We start from the raw sequence: 16132 nt of genomic DNA, 5'->3' as shown, positions 1-16132 counted from the left end.
TAAAAATTCCTTTAAGATAAACTGATTGGCAATCAAAACTGAGATTCTGATATACAGGTTTTATATATACTTACAGTTATCCATCCAAAATATTATAGGTGATGGTAATCCAATGGGAGGCCTACAGGGCAACACAAGGGGCATGCCTTCTTGAACTATTCTAGGCTCAAGTTTCTCTTTAGTCCACAAGGGTGACCCTATAAAAATGAAATTTACACACTTAAATTGTGATTTGACATGTTTACATTATATTCATTAAATACGGGTTAAATTAGGTTTTTCTTAACCATAAAACTCTTTGGGGCTCATTTTCGAAAAGAGAAGAACGTCCATTTTTTGACATAAATCAGAAGATGGACGTCCTTCTCCCAGGGACGTCCAAATTGATATAATCAAAACCCAATTTAGGACGTCTCCAAATGCACTCCATCACAAGGACGGCCAAAGTTCAAGGGGGCATGTTGGAGGCGTAGCGAAGGCGGGACTTGGGCGTGCCTAACACTTGGGCGTCCTTGACCCATAATCGAAAAAAACAAGGACATCCCTGATGAACACTTAGACGTTTTCACCCGGATCTGTTTTTCTTACGACTAAGGCACAAAAAGGTGCCCGAAATGACCAGATGACCAACGGAGAGAATCGGAGATGACCTCCCGTTACTCCCCCAGTGGTCACTAACCCCTTCCCACCCTCAAAAAACATCTTTCAAAATATGTTGTGCCAGCCTCTATGCCAACCTCAGATGTCATACTCAGGTCCGTGACAGCGCATGCAGGTCCCTGGAGCAGTTTTAGTGGGTACTGCAGTGCATTTCAGACAGGCGGACCCAGGCCCATCCCCCCCCCCACCTGTTACATTTGTGAAGTAAACAGCGAGCTCTGCAAAACCCACCAAAAACCTACTGTACCCACATCTAGGTGCCCCACTTCACCCATAAGGGCTATGGTAGTGGTGTACAGTTGTGGGGAGTGGGTTTTGGGGAGCTCAGCACACAAGGTAAGGGAGCTATGTACCTGGGAGCAATTTATGAAGTCCACTGCAGTGCCCCTTAGGGTGCCCAGTTGGTGTCCTAGCATGTCAGGGGGACCAGTGCACTACAAATGCTGGCTCCTCCCACGACCAAATAGCATGCCTAGTTATAGAATAGGGTCAGTTATGTGAATAATGTAATTAGCAATTAGTTGGAGATAAGTACCAGTGATTGGTACTACCAGTGCTTTTTTTGTAGAAAAAAGGTGCCGGTACTCATTGTGGGCGGGGGGTCACCACTTATGGCTCCACCCCTATTATAGCCACACCCACATTAGCCACACCCCTTATGCCAGCCATGGCACATATAAACAGACATCATTGAAAATATTATACTAGTATAGGAGAAAAAAAATAATGTGATTTTTATTTATTATAAATAATTTCTGTAAGCTGTTACAGGTCCAATAATTTCCAAATTTAGGTGCCATCATTTACACCAGTCATAGATATGGCATAAGTGTTCACCTACAGTTGGGTGCATTATTGTGCACTTACTCTAGCATTCTGTAATAGATTATCCCCCGGATTCTATATACTGCACCAAGAGATCAGTGCCAAAATCTAGGTGCGTAACTTAATAGGCTTAACAAGCTAATCAGCATTGATAACAACAATTAACAAGCAATAGTAAGCATTAATTGGTAATAATTAAAATTTACGCACACAAATCGCTAACCATATTCTGTAATGAACTGCACCTAAATTCTAATGCACGCAGTTGAAAAGGGGCATGGCTTTGGGTGGAGAAATGGGCATTTCAAGGGCATTCCAAAATTTACATACATAGTTATAGAATATGGCCCAATGTGCCTAAATTTATGCGCAGGGATTTATGACACATTTTTGTTAGTGTAATAGAGGCGCGTAGTTTTAGGCACTAGGATGTCAATTAAGCATATTCTATATACCACGCCTAAATCTAGGCGCTGCTTATAGAAAACGCTTAGGCGGAAATGTGTATGCCGTGGATTTTTTAGCCACCTTATATAGAATCTGGCCCTATGTATGCAAATATGCCATTACAGAATTCTAGCATTGTGCCCAGTTTTTTGGCACCTAACTTGCAGATACCTTTCTTGAACTGATTCCTAAGAGGAGCATTTTCGATTTGTATGTCCAAAATACAAATAAGAAAGAAGGTCATTTTTGAAAAAAAAATGTCTATTTTTTTTCCCCGAAAATGCTGCTTTGAACAAGGTTTTTTGCTTTGGATGTTTTTATTTTTGGTCAATTTTCAAAAACAAAAAAACAAAATAGGTGCAAAATGTAGAGAGATTCATGCCATTGGGATGTAGGAGAAGCCAGCATTTTTAGAAGAATGGTCCCTCAGACATCACAGGAGAGCAATGGAGCACCCTAGAGGGCACTTCTGTGCACTTCATAAAAATGCTCCCAGGTACACATCTCATCTTTGCTCCCTTATCTTGTCCCCTGATCCCTCCAAAATCTATCCGAAACCCACTACCCCCAACTGTACACCACTACAATAGCCCTTACGGGTGAAGGGGCACCTATATGTGGGTACAGTAGAGTTTTGGTGACTTTGGGAAGGGTCTCAGTTTCCACAACTACGACAGGTAGAGGGATAAAAGGGACCCAAGTCCCCCACTCCACAGTGCACTGCACCGACCCTTACATTATTCCAGGGACCTGCATGCTGCTCTAATAGCTCTGACTATAACATCTGAGGCTCTCATAGAGGCTGGTAAGTCATATTTTTATTCACATTGTTTGGGGGTGGGAGGGGGTTAGTGACCACTGAGGGGGTATTGGGGGGGGGTCACCCCTGATTCCCTCCAGTGGTCATCTGGTCATTTAGGGCACATCTTTGAGCCTTATTCGTTATTAAAACAGGTCTAGCTCAAAACATCTTAGTTTTACTCATGGACAGTTTTGTTTTGTTCCATTATGGCTGAAAAACATCTAAGGAATGCCCAAATCCCACCCTTCACATATACCCCTGTCATGCCCCCTTGAGATTTGGGTGCACTACAGAAGAACAGCATAGAAACAGGTTTCAAAAATACTGATTTGGACGTTTTTGTGAGAAAAACATCCAAATAATGCTTTATGCCACTTTTTAGATGTTTTTCTCCTTCGAAAATGAGCCCCTAAGGGACCCTTTTACCAAGCAGTGGGAAAGAGGGTCCTGCGCTGGTGGCGGGGGGGCCATTTTTCCCACACACTGGACTTACTGCCACTCTCTAAAAGGGCACCTAAGTGTATTGGAAGAAACATCATGAAGTATACATTCAGTGATGCAGGAGAAAGTGGTGATTTTCAAGCTTTACTTACTGGACTGACGTACGACAATATTGTTGGAGACTGCTGCCCCCCGATCATTTCTTGCAGTACACTGATATTCTCCTTCATATGCTTCTGCCTTCCCACTGGTCATTATGTTTATCACCAACGTTCCTGAGTTCGACATCATTTTTACCTGTGGATCTTTATCTATATCGAAATGAGTCCCGTTACGTGTCCAGGAAAAGCTATCAAAATACACCCAAAAGAGAAAACTGATGAGACTATTTCTAAAAGAAATTAAAACTAAATTGATTCTAGCTATCTTTTTAAAATTCATAGAAATAATAACAGACAGGAAAAATATTTTAAGATTCATATTAGTATCAAAGAATAATTGTTTAAAGGCATGCATAAACATTACAGAAAACAAAAATATATGTATGAGTTGAACACAAATGGGTAGATATTCAAGGCAATTTAACTGGCTGGTTAAATCGCCTGTTTGGAGCTAACCAGTCATTTTCAGCAGCACTTAACTGCTGAAAATATCTGGTAAGTGTCTAAGCCAAAACCAGCTATTTTGGGGACATTCCAGAGGTGGAGTCAGCATTTAGCTGGTTAAGTGCCAATATTCAGTACTTAACTGGCCAGGGTATCCGCATAAACAGGACCACATAAAAGTCAGCCCTGTCTTTATGCAGAGCCCCATAGCTGGTTAAATATCACACTTAGTTTTCGTAACTAAGAGAAAGAACAGTTACTTTGAGATAGAATTGGCGATTTAAAGAGGTTCCAAGGCCAATGATGAAGAAGTCCAGTCCTCCAAAGTAAATTATAAAAAAATGTAAAAATACAAAAATATTTACTGGAGGCTTCTTGAGGCCTTTCCTCTACTTAAACACTCTATTTTTTCACAAATGTTGAAAACTGTGTATATTATTATTCTTTGTGATGCCAGATATATAAATCTCCCTACTTTGTCTTGATATTTTATACCTACACAGGGGGATTACCTCTTTTTTGTGTATAGTTTTGAACATAAAATATCACACTTTACCAACTATGGTTTAGCTAGCTCCCAGACATGGCTCAACATAATTTCCAGGCATATCTCTGACAGCACTAGCTGAATAGTGACACCAAAATATTTTTCAGGTTGCAATATAATTTAATGAAGAAACAAAAAGGGGTATATCACAAATTATGGGTCACGGCACATATTCACAGATGGAAAATATTCCTTTAAAACGAAAAGGGATCTAATTACTAAAGTGCATTAATGTGGCAATTCTTTAAAAAGGAGCCTGTCGGAACTTATTCTATAAAGAATAAAGGCACCTACTTTCCTATATAGAATACCAGCCTAATCGATTAGATATGGAGGCCAATATTCAAAGCGATTTAAGCAGGCAGGTGCCTTTCTTGTCTGCTTAAATAGCTTCCCACCGCCTAACCAGGTATATTCAGCAGAACTTAACCAGACAGTGCCACTGAATATCCCCTGAGACCGCCCAAACAAAAAGTGGTCATCAGGGGCGGCGCTGAGGAGGAGCCCCAGATTATGTGGGTGCCGGCAATATTTAGAGCTGTCCTAAATAAGGCTGTTTAGCTATGCAGGTGCTGGCTCTCAATATCGACCCAGCACCCGCATAATTTTTTGTTTAAACAAAATAAAAGTCCCTGCCCCCCAACAATATCCACTCTTTCCTTCCCCCCTTCCCCTGGGCTTACCTACATCCCTAGTGGTTCAGCGAGGTCATTGGGGGCAGAAGCGCAGTCCCCTTGTTCCTGCCCCTTGCGGCGTCTCTGTAAAATACCTGGCGTGACCTCTCGCAGCAGTCATTTTAGAGAGGCACCACAAGGGGCAGAAGCACAGGGACTGCGCTCCTGTCCCCGGCAACCCCATTGGACCACCAGGGATGTAGGTAAGCCCAGGGGCTTAATTTGCAGTTGGGGGGATGGGGGGGTCTTGATGTGGGCTGGGTGGAGGGAAGGAGGAAAGAAGAGACATTGGCACTGGGGGCAAAATGGGGCTTGGGGGCTTTTTTATTTATTTATTTATTTATTTAACAGAAAAAGGTTATGCAAGTCCTGTCCCAATAGTCAGCCTTGGTCACATAACTCTTATGTGGCCCCGGCTAAATAGCGACTGGATCTAAATAAGCTCCGGGTGGGCCAGGCCATCCAAAATTATCCCCAATATTCAGTGCCGGTACCTGGACATGGCCCGGAACTGAATATCAGGAATAATTTAGTTGGTGACGATCAGCGTTTTATAAAACTGCCGGATTAATATCAGGGGTTGGTGTCTAAATGTCAGATACACATGTAAAAACAATATTCTATAACTTACATGTGTATGTGAGTATCCCATGCAGACTCTGCCCATGTGTATACCCCCTTGCAAATATGCGCTATATTTACAGACTAGCGCTTAGTGGAATTTTAGCATTTACATGCATATGTGCACATCTCTCTATATAAAACGCACCTCCAACATTCTATGAAGCCTCCACAACTCCCAACGTTCTAAATGCATGGTGGTGAAACCCACATCTCCTGAATTGACATCACGTACTTCCGGGTTCGTCACAAGCAGAAGTGACCAACCACACGAGGTTTCTCGGCTTCAGAATGTTGGAGGTGCATTCTATTACATAGGATTGGTCAGTTCATTGAAGCACAGCCAGAGCTCTGTGTCCTGCACAGTAACACTCAGACACCAGAGAGAGAGAAGGGGGGCCTGAAACAAGAGAGAGGGAGGGGGGGGGCTGACACCAGAGAGAGGGGGAGAGTTATCTCTGTCACACACACACTCTCTCTCTCACTCTCACACACTCTATGTCTCACACTGTATCACATTCACTCTCTATGTGTCACACAGTCACTCACACACTCTCTTGGTCTTATACACTCAGTCTCACAGAGTCTGTGTCTCACACACACTCTCTCTCTCGCACACACTGTATCTGTGTGAAACACACTCTCACACTGTGTCTCACATACGCACTTGCATACACACTCATTCTCACGCACACACTCTCATTCTCACACACACACTGTCTCTCTCACAGACACACTCACATAGTCACTCTCACATACACTCTCTCAAACATACACAATCTGAGGAAAACTTTGCTAGCGCCCATTTCATTTGTGTCAGAAACGGGCCTTTTTTACTAGTGTACCATATTTTATTTTCAGGAACCACTACAGAAATAGTGCATTCCAATTCACTAGTGGATAGAACGAGATACAAGAAATTCAGCATTTTGACACAGAAACACAAAGGCACATATTTCAAATACTTTATTATCCATATAGCAGGATATCACAAACCTGGGGGGAGGTTTTCCTTTCGCTTCACATTGGATGACAATATTCTCTCGTGGATCTACAATGTAGTTTTTAGGAGACTGGTGTGTGATCGTCGGAGGCTGCACCACTTCATTATGTGCATAAAAATAAAAAAATATATATAAATAAAATTAGAGCTTTTCAGGTATTTTGTTGATAAGGTACTTGCACACCAAAATGAGTTGCACCAAGCAAAGAGAGAGACAATTTTGCATCTCAAAATGCATGGTTGCATTTTTTTCCTGAAAATTCTCAATGTTAATTTCAGAAGTCAAACAAACTTTTGCACAAGACACCTGAATAGTTAAACTTAGCCATTACTTCAAAATTAAAAGAAGCCCTAATCACAAAACAACCCTGAACATGAATAATTTATTTTAAGTATATTTGTGAAGGCCCATTTTACATAGACCTTCGAGATCAGCATTCAAACATCCAGGTCAGGACATGTTCAGTTCTGGCAGTATTTTACAAAAGTCTCTGCTGAACATGAAGATATGAAGAGGAATACTTGTGTTTGCCTCCACACAACAGCCATTGGTGGGAACAGCCATTTTACAAATATGTACGTGGAAAAACTCAGTGCCATGAACATGACAACTTCTATGTTGAAGTGTTGGTACTTCCATGTGGAAGTGGTTATAAGACAACTTCCACACATAAATGAAGACATGTACATGTAGCCATCCCATTTTACAAATTCTAGATGTATAATACTGCGAGGCTGCCATGAGAGGTCGAGGCAGCTATTTTGAAGATGAGATGCTAGGGGCAGGAACAAGTGGGATTTGCCCGTCCCCATCACCCCCAGTGGAGTACCAGGGATTTAAGGCAGGACTGGGGGGACAATCTAGACTAGGGGAGTTGGGAAGAAGGAGCAGCTGTTTTGGAGGGGGGGAGCAGGAAGGAGCTTGAAGGGCTCTAGAAAGCTTTCATGGGCCAATGATCAAAAGCAAACGCAGGCGCTAGAGGCTGTTAGCGCCTTACTAGCACCTGCATTTGCTACCGCTCCATGATTAGAGCCCCCTTGCGTGTGAAACAATGTGCTTTTGGGCTCTGCATGCAATTAGCAGGCAAATACATGCAAAACAGGGCTCTTAGCTAAGCCTATTCATCCCCAATGATCAGCAACCAGTGCTCGGAGCTGGCATTAGGGTTTGCAGACCATTGGGGAGGAATGGTGAGCCCTGTCCAGCATTCATTTGCAGGCTAACAGGCCCCATTCCCCCCAATGAAGAAGTTCCCTCCTCTTCTATCAGCGCCGCCTCGAAAATGGCAGTGCCCAGCCCTGTCCAGTGCATCCTGGGATGCACTGGACAGAGCTTCATACCATATAAGGGAGTTTTCTTCCCTATGATCAGAAAGAATAGTGTGTTTAAATTTGCATACTATTATCTCTGATCATAGGGGCGGTAAAGCCCCGCACTGTTCCAGCGTTATTTTTAGAGCGCTGTTTGGAACAGTGCAGGGCTTTTGATTATCTACCCATCAGTTAGCAATGCGGGTGCCAGCACTGAATACTGTCAGCACCTGCATAAATACTGGCTCCTCCCTAATGCCACCTCCAGAAAGCTTTTAAATAGTCAATATTCAGTCAGGGCCCGCATAACAGGCTGGAACCTGCATAAGAGCTTGTGGCTCACAGTGGGACAATTAGCCCCCAGTATTCAGTGAGAGGGCCTGCACATGGCCCGGCATTGAACATGCAGGCCTAATTTAGCTGGCCACAGTCAGCATTTAAAAAACACTGACAACCACTAACTAAATATTATCCCCAGTGTAATTTTATAGGAGGCATTATCCCCTCATTCCGTAAAGGGTCACCTAAAGAGAAGCAGCATTTGTGTAACTGCTATTCTGTAATTACATGTTCACAGCGGAGGGGCATGGGTGTGTCATAGGCATGGCCAAATGTTACACAGGCAGCTTACACAATACTGTAAGTTATTGATATTTACTCCTGCTGCAGGGAAGGAGTAAATGTCCATGTCTGCAATATACGTATGATTTCTGCCACTTATAAAGAGAAGTAGGCACCCATTTGTCTTATAAAACTGACTTAAAATTGGCAACTGAAAATGTACTTACACTAGCTGCCTCCTTCTAAAATTACCTTCCAATGTGTATTCCACTGTGCAATTTTATAGGTGCTGTTTTTGACAGGGCATCTAAAACATTTTCAACTACATTACCTATTATTTCTTGCCTATGGCAAAAAGACAACAAGGGATCCCATGTGCCTTTTTAATACTGGCTCCTAGAGTGACCCAAGTAGCACAGAAATTCTCTTGCACAAATGAACACCTGCTCCAAAGGAAGTGTAAACTTGTGCATGTATTCTATGCCTAGACAGGCATAGTTTTTAACATATGCATATTCATATGAGGGAGACCTGGAATTTATTTTAATTGATGTTACGTTTGTTCTATTTGTATATAATCCCCCTCATATTCAAAACCATTTAACCGACAAGAACAGCTCCTGGCTGGTTAAATAGTGTTTAAGAAGTTAACCGTGGATATTCAGTGGGAGATAACCAGTTAGCTCCTGCTGAATATGCCGATCAGATGCTAGCCGCTAAGGGGTAGATTCTATATACAGCACCTAAAAAAAAAGAAAAGAAATCGGAGCTGAAATCATTGCCGACTAAAAATATTCCATAATCAGTGCTTAGATTTGTTGTCAATTATAGAATACACTTAGTTGATATTTCAGCGCCTAAATCTACGTGCATCCATTTACACCAAAGAAAACATGCAAATCCCAGCACGTAGATTTAGGCGCAGTGGGCCATATTCTATAACTAAGCATGTAAATTTTGGAACACCCATGAAATGTCCATTTCCCTGCCCATAACCATGCCCCTTTTTGCTTACATGCGTTAGAAGTTCAGTGCATATAATTACAGAATACGCATAGCGACTTGTGTGCCTAAATTCTAATCAGTGCCATTTAGTACTCATTTTGGCTTGTTAAGTGCTATCTGCGCTCATTAGCTTAAGTTACACGCATTGTTGTAGAATCTGCGCTGATTTTGGTGTGGATATGTAGGCACACTATATAGAATCCGGGGGTAATTGGCAATATTGCATGTCTTGGAGGGGCATAATTGAACGGGGCACCCAAGGTTTCCTTAGGGCGTCCTCACTGGACGATCCCAAGAAGGGGTGGGGAAACTCGTTATTGAAACAAGATGGACGTCCATCTTTCATTTCAATAATACAGTCGGGGACGCCCAAATCTCAACATTTAGATCGACCTTAGAGATGGTCGTCCTTACAGATGGTCATCCCCAGTTTTCGGCAATAATGGAAACCAAGGACACCCATCTCAAAAATGACCAAATCCAACTAATTTGGTCATGGGAGGAGCCAGCATTCATAGTGCACTGGTTCCACTGACATGCCAGGACACCAACCAGGCACCCTAGGGGGCAATGCAGTGGACTAACTGATGCACTAACTAAACGGAAAAAGCCCTTCCCTTACCGATCCCTTAGCGATTCGGAAAGGAACGGGCATGCATGAAGGAAATCGCATGCAAATGAGCTGCTCGCTGTTAGCTCATTTGCACACAATTTCCTTCCTAAGGAGGGGAAGTCAGTGCAGAGCAGCCAAGCATTATGCCAAAGACGGCTTCATACATGCAGACAAGCTGCGTGTATAATAGCCGTCTACAACCTTAAAAAAACACAAGTCCAGGTGAAAACGTCAAGTGCTTGTCAGGGACGTCTTTTTTTTTTTTAGTATGGGTGAAGGACGTCCAAGTGTTAGGCGCCTTCGCAATGCCTCCGTTCCTGCGACGGGCAGTTGAGGACATCCAAAATGTGGATGTTTCTGTGAGAAGGATGCCCATGCTTTTGCTATGCCTCTGACACCCCCTTATTTATTTGGATTTTGGATCACAAGTAGCAGCAGTGGGATTTGAACTGGCCACCTCTGGATTGCAAAACCAGTGCTCTAACCACTAGGCCACTCTTCCACTCCACTCGCTTGAAATTTGGCCGTCCCTGTGGGGGGGCTGTTCAGGACATCCAAAATGTTTGAAAGAAGGACGTCCATGCCTTCGCTATGCCTCCACTGACACACATACACCTGCCCCCCCCGCCCCCCAGGGACCTGCATACTGCTGCGATGGACCTGAGTATGATATTTAAGGCTGGCAAAAAAAGTTTTTAAAGTTGTTTTTTTCAGAGTGGGAAGGGGTTAGTCACTACTGGGGGAGTCAGGGGAGGTCATCCCCGATTCCCTCTGGTGGTCATCTGGTCAGTTCGGACACCTTTTTGAGGCTTGGTTGTAAGAAAAAATGGACCAAGTAAAGTCAGCCAAGTGCTCATCAGGGACGCCCTTCTTTTTCTCCATTATCTCTCGAGGACACTCATCTGTTAGGCACACCCCAGTCCCACCTTCGCTATGCCTCCGACACGCCCCCGGGAACTTTGGTCGTCCCCGTGACGGGAAGCAGTTGGGGAATGCCTAAAATCGGCTTTCGATTATGCCGATTTGGGCGACCCCGAGAGAAGGACGCCCATCTCCCAATTTGTGTAGAAAGATGGGCGCCCTTCTCTTTCTAAAATAAGCCTGATAGCCTGTTAGGCATGAATATTCAGCACCTAACTGGCTATGTTGACTGGTGAAAATAGGCCGCTTAAATAGCAGGCCTATTTTTGACTGCTAAAAAGTTAACTGGTTAGTGCTGAATATCGGCATATCTTCTTAACTTTTTAGCAGCCAAAATAAACCCGGATATTCAATGCTGGTCACCAGATATGGCCGGTATTGAATATCCACCACCGCCGGCGAACAGAAAATGCGCTGCTCGCAGCCGGCTGAACATCAGGCCCAATCTGTTTATGTATGTTATCTTATAAACTGTTCCATGTACTGTGAAGAGGATGGGCTAAAAACCAGGGGGGGGGGGGGGGTCAATATTCAACATGATTAAACCAGCCAGAAAGGGCTCCTGGCCAGTTAAATCGATTGTTAGGGCTAGCCACTCATTTTCAGTGGCACTTCAGTTAGCTTCACTGAAAATAACCAGTTAGCATTGAACTGTAAACCAGCTATTTTGGGTGTGTTCCAGGGATGGAATCAGAACTTGGCCAGTTATGTGCTGATATTCAGAACTTAACCGACCAGCATAAATAGGACCATATAAAAGTCAGTCCTATCTTAATGTAATTCATAGCCGGTTAAGTACTGAATATTGCACTTAGGAACATATATTCAAAGCAAAACAACGTCCCCAAAATGGCATTACTGGCATATATATGTATTTCTCGTAGAAAAATGTCTAAAACATATAATCAAACAAACAAAAAAACAGTCTCCAAAAAGACGACATTCCTAGAGGGAGGCGTTTCGTGGGCGTGACATGGGCGGTGTTAAGTAATGAACATTTTCTTGCAATAACGGGGGCAGAAAAAATAGTCTGGAATAAGACCTGCTTTAAAAGCATCTAGGGTATGGCTAAACCTGTCTTTGGACCCATGTGTGATTTGCTGAGTTAGAGAGTGGAGAGGTGGAAGTAGTCATTTGTGAAAAATAGTGGAGAATTGCTGAGTGCTTTGGTACCTTTGTGTGCTTGCCCCAGTCTGAACCTTTTGACCCTTGCATTTCTTGCCTTCCCTCCTCTGTGACTCACCTCCTCAACTGCTAGCCCCCCTTCCCAGTCACACCCATCCCTTCCTCTGCATCTGGTCCCATCCCCACAAACCATGTCCCCAAAACCCCATGCCTCCCATTAATCTTCCTACCTGCTTTTCTTCTGTCTCTCATTGTTCCTCTGTTTGTCCACTCCAGTTTGTCACTGTGCTCTGTGCTGCAGTTGTGTGTGACGACATTTGCAGGTAGTGGAGGAGAGTGGTGGGACAGTGAGTGCTTAGTGCTGCAGTTGTGTGTGTCAGGACTGTTAGTTGGTAATGGGAGAGTGAGTTTTTGTGCAGCTGGTACAGATCCTGGTGCTGAGTCTCACAAGGTACAGTAAGTGGAGGTGTGCACAGTGGTGTTTCTGGGGTCAGTGGGTTGCACCTGTGGTGGTGGGAAACCTACATTTTAATTATGGATGTTCTGAATGCTTTGGTGGTTCATGCCTTGCCAGAGGTAGATGAGAGTTTGGAGGGGAGGCCCAGGAGGAGATATGCCTATCAGAAAGTCTTCAAGCCTGGACCCACTTCCTGACTAGGAATGCCCTACTAGGTACCGCTTTGACAAGGCTGCCATACAGCACCTCTGTGACTAGCTACAACCCCTCCTTCAGCCCAAGACATGCAGGAATAATCCTGTACCAGTCCACCTGAAGGTCACAGCTTCCCTCGACTTTCTTGCCACCAGTACTTTCCAGTTAGCGCTAGCAGTCAACAAAGGCCTCACCCAGCCCATCTCCAACTGTCTTGCTCAGTACCCTCAATGCCTTCCTCACACTATATTACATTTCCCCCTACCACCCAGGCACTCCAGGATAACATTGCTCAGTTCTACACGATAAATAGCTTCCCCTCAGGCCTCATTGACTACACCAGGGGCATAGCCAGACAACAGATTTTGGGTGGGCCTAGGGAAGAACTGGGTGGGCACCAATTGTTCTCCCCCTCCCCCAACCACCACCCAAAAAATATCTCAGCTGGTAAGGGAAAACACTTCTTTCCACCTTCGCACTCTGCAGCAGGCATGCGCTGAAAATGGAACATAAGCAGGTATCATGGAGAGTAGAATTTTCGTTACTATCAGGAGGAAGGCTTCAGCTGGCCGAGCTTGGGATCCCACCAGCTACCACTAAACGTGTGCTACTGTTGGGTGGGCCCTGGCCCACCCAGGCCCACCTGTGGCTATGCCACTGGACTGCACATACGTCACACTCAGCCCCCCCCTTCCCACGGGCACATGAGAACACTTACAGGAATAGAAAATCGTATCACTCCATGAATATGCAGGTCATGTGTGATGCCCAGGGAGAGACTGTGGATGTGTGTATCCACTACCCAGGCTGCACCCATGATGCCTACATCCTCCAGCATTCAAGAATCTACCGCAGGTTTGACAGAGGGGAGATCATTGGCAGCTGGCTTTCCCAAAACCCATACCTCAGCCTCTCCTAACCTTCAACACACTCCCTCCCTCTAGATGCTCCCAGAACCCACAACTATTACCCCACATCCACAAGGTCAGCTGATCTGCTGCTGGGTCCAGCACCCAGCAAGGGAGTATGTGCTGCCCTTGAGGAACCTGGCCTCACAGTTGAATATTGGGCCCCAAATATGTAAATCAATCAATAAATCAAAGTTCCTTACCTCTTCCGCTCAAACTATGACTACATGCACATCATATAAAAGTGGGTAAAATCGTATCTACTATTTATATGTATATATCTACCATTCTCCACATGTTTAGTTTACACACAGAAATTACCCCCTTAAGGTGATATTTTTCATAGAGAACAACAGGATGCTTTACTCATTTATGTTTATCAAGTTTAAAATGAGAAAGAAAGAAATAAAAAAAAAACATTTCTTTCACCACACTGCATGCATTAAACATTGTATTTATTTATTTATTTGTGTTACATTTGTACCCCGCGCTTTCCCACTCATGGCAGGCTCAATGCGGCGGGCAATGGAGGGTTAAGTGACTTGCCCAGAGTCACAAGGAGCTGCCTGTCCCAGGAATCAAACTCAGTTCCTCAGTTCCCCAGGACCAAAGTCCACCACCCTAACCACTAGGCCACTCCTCCACTGCACGACAAACACATTTTTGACACTTTTAGCAAGAAAAATCAGTAAGACACACAAATTCTCTTTCAGAGATACTGCCTAATTGGCAGAAACTTACGTTCATCAAGAAGTTTTGCTTTTTCCCCTATCAAAGTCAGCAGGTGAATAGGCAGAGATGAAAGAAACTGATTGTTAGTACAAAGAAGATCTGATCTCAAATATTGGATGACTTATAGAAATGTATATAGAGGAATGTATATAGAGAAATATACAAGGTACTGAGCAGGAAATAAATCTGAACTAATGGAATGCATTGCTGTCATGCTGCAACACATGATCATATAAAACAACAAAGTAAACGCTGGGGATTAAATGTACTCTTACAAGGATAAGAATGTCACATTCTTTGGATCATACATCACATTGAACATGTATTTATGTTAGGCTTTAAAATATATTTAATTTTCATTGAGAACTGGCAGATTATCTGAAACATCAACAATAAAAGCCTCTGTATATTGGCCACAATCTGTAATCTATATAGAGACCATGATAGTAGTTTGAACATTGAAGATAAATACAAAGATCTTTACTATGAAAAACTATCTACAATTCAGGTTACTATTCCTTGCAATGATGCTTCTCAAGCCAGACTTCGGGATATACCTGGTCAGTTTGGTTTTTAGGATATCCACAACGAATATGCATGAGGCAGGTTTGCATGCACTTTGTCAGTCATACACAAATTTACCTCATGCATATTCATTGTGGATATTGTGAAAGCCTGACTGGTTGATAGGTCCCCGGGACTGGGTCTAAAGCCACTGCCTTAAAATAACGTCTTGCTGCTTATGGAAGACAATATTATCTAGTGATTGAAAAGTTGAGCTGTTAATTTAGGAGAATTCTGATTTTATATTTCTACAATATGGACTATGCAGACTTTTCCTGAGGTTATGGAAAGAAAACAGTCTATGCATAGAAAGTGTATATAAATAAAAACAGGCATAATAATATGTATGAAACTGGATCATATGGAAATGACACTGAGCTACGTGTGTAACACTCAAAATTCAAGTTTACTAAAAAAATGTTTATTTTTTATAAATATGCTCTAAGGGCCCTGTGTACTTTTTTTTTCTCCACAGAGTTAGGCTATCTCCAGTCCCTAAGGACACCCATCCACTCCAGTTTTCAGGATTTTCCTAATGAATTTGAATAAGCCAGATTATATATATATATATATATATATATATATATATATATATATAGTAGAACTAGAGGGCACGATACGAGATTGAAGGGGGGCAGACTCAAGAAAAATGTCAGGAAGTATTTTTTCACGGAGAGAGTGGTGGATGCTTGGAATGCTCTCCCAAGGGAGGTGTTGGAGAGAAAAATGGTAACGGAATTCAAACATGCATGGGATAAACATAAAGGAATCCTGTTCCAAGGGAATGGATCCTCAAAAGCTTAGCTGAGATTAGGTGGCAGAGCCGGTCGTGGGAGGCGGGGCTGGTGGTTGGGAGGCGAGGGTAGTGCTAGGCAGACTTATACGGTCTGTGCCCTGAAGAAATCTCAAATCTCAAGTAAAAAATCTGCAGACAAAGACATAAAAATGGTCTTGAAAAAGACCGTTTGGAAAATGAAATGTCTATCACTGCAGTCTGCAAAAAAACTGATTTTTTACTTGAGATTTAAGATTTCTTCATATCATCAATTTATGATCTTACTTTAATTTTTATCTTAGACATAAGACTCCTGATGTAGGCCACCAGGCCGAAACAC

At 43.2% G+C, this 16132-nt stretch overlaps 1 protein-coding gene across 3 annotated transcripts in view; it reads right to left on the bottom strand.

The window, feature by feature from the left end:
- Positions 1 to 16132, bottom strand: part of NRCAM (neuronal cell adhesion molecule) — a 231993-nt gene that overhangs the window by 176031 nt on the left and 39830 nt on the right. For all 3 annotated transcript variants that reach the window (XM_030215841.1, XM_030215842.1, XM_030215843.1), the window contains 4 exons: positions 14463 to 14489; positions 6619 to 6724; positions 3328 to 3524; positions 75 to 197 (listed from right to left, as the gene is read on the bottom strand). In XM_030215841.1, coding sequence (XP_030071701.1) covers positions 75 to 197; positions 3328 to 3524; positions 6619 to 6724; positions 14463 to 14489 — 453 coding nt within the window. The remainder of the gene's footprint in view (positions 1 to 74; positions 198 to 3327; positions 3525 to 6618; positions 6725 to 14462; positions 14490 to 16132) is intronic.

Source organism: Microcaecilia unicolor, chromosome 10 (assembly GCF_901765095.1).
Source record: "Microcaecilia unicolor chromosome 10, aMicUni1.1, whole genome shotgun sequence".
Taxonomy (NCBI): domain Eukaryota; kingdom Metazoa; phylum Chordata; class Amphibia; order Gymnophiona; family Siphonopidae; genus Microcaecilia; species Microcaecilia unicolor.
Note: the sequence above shows the minus strand (reverse complement) of the source record. Positions and strands in the feature narration are given on the sequence as shown.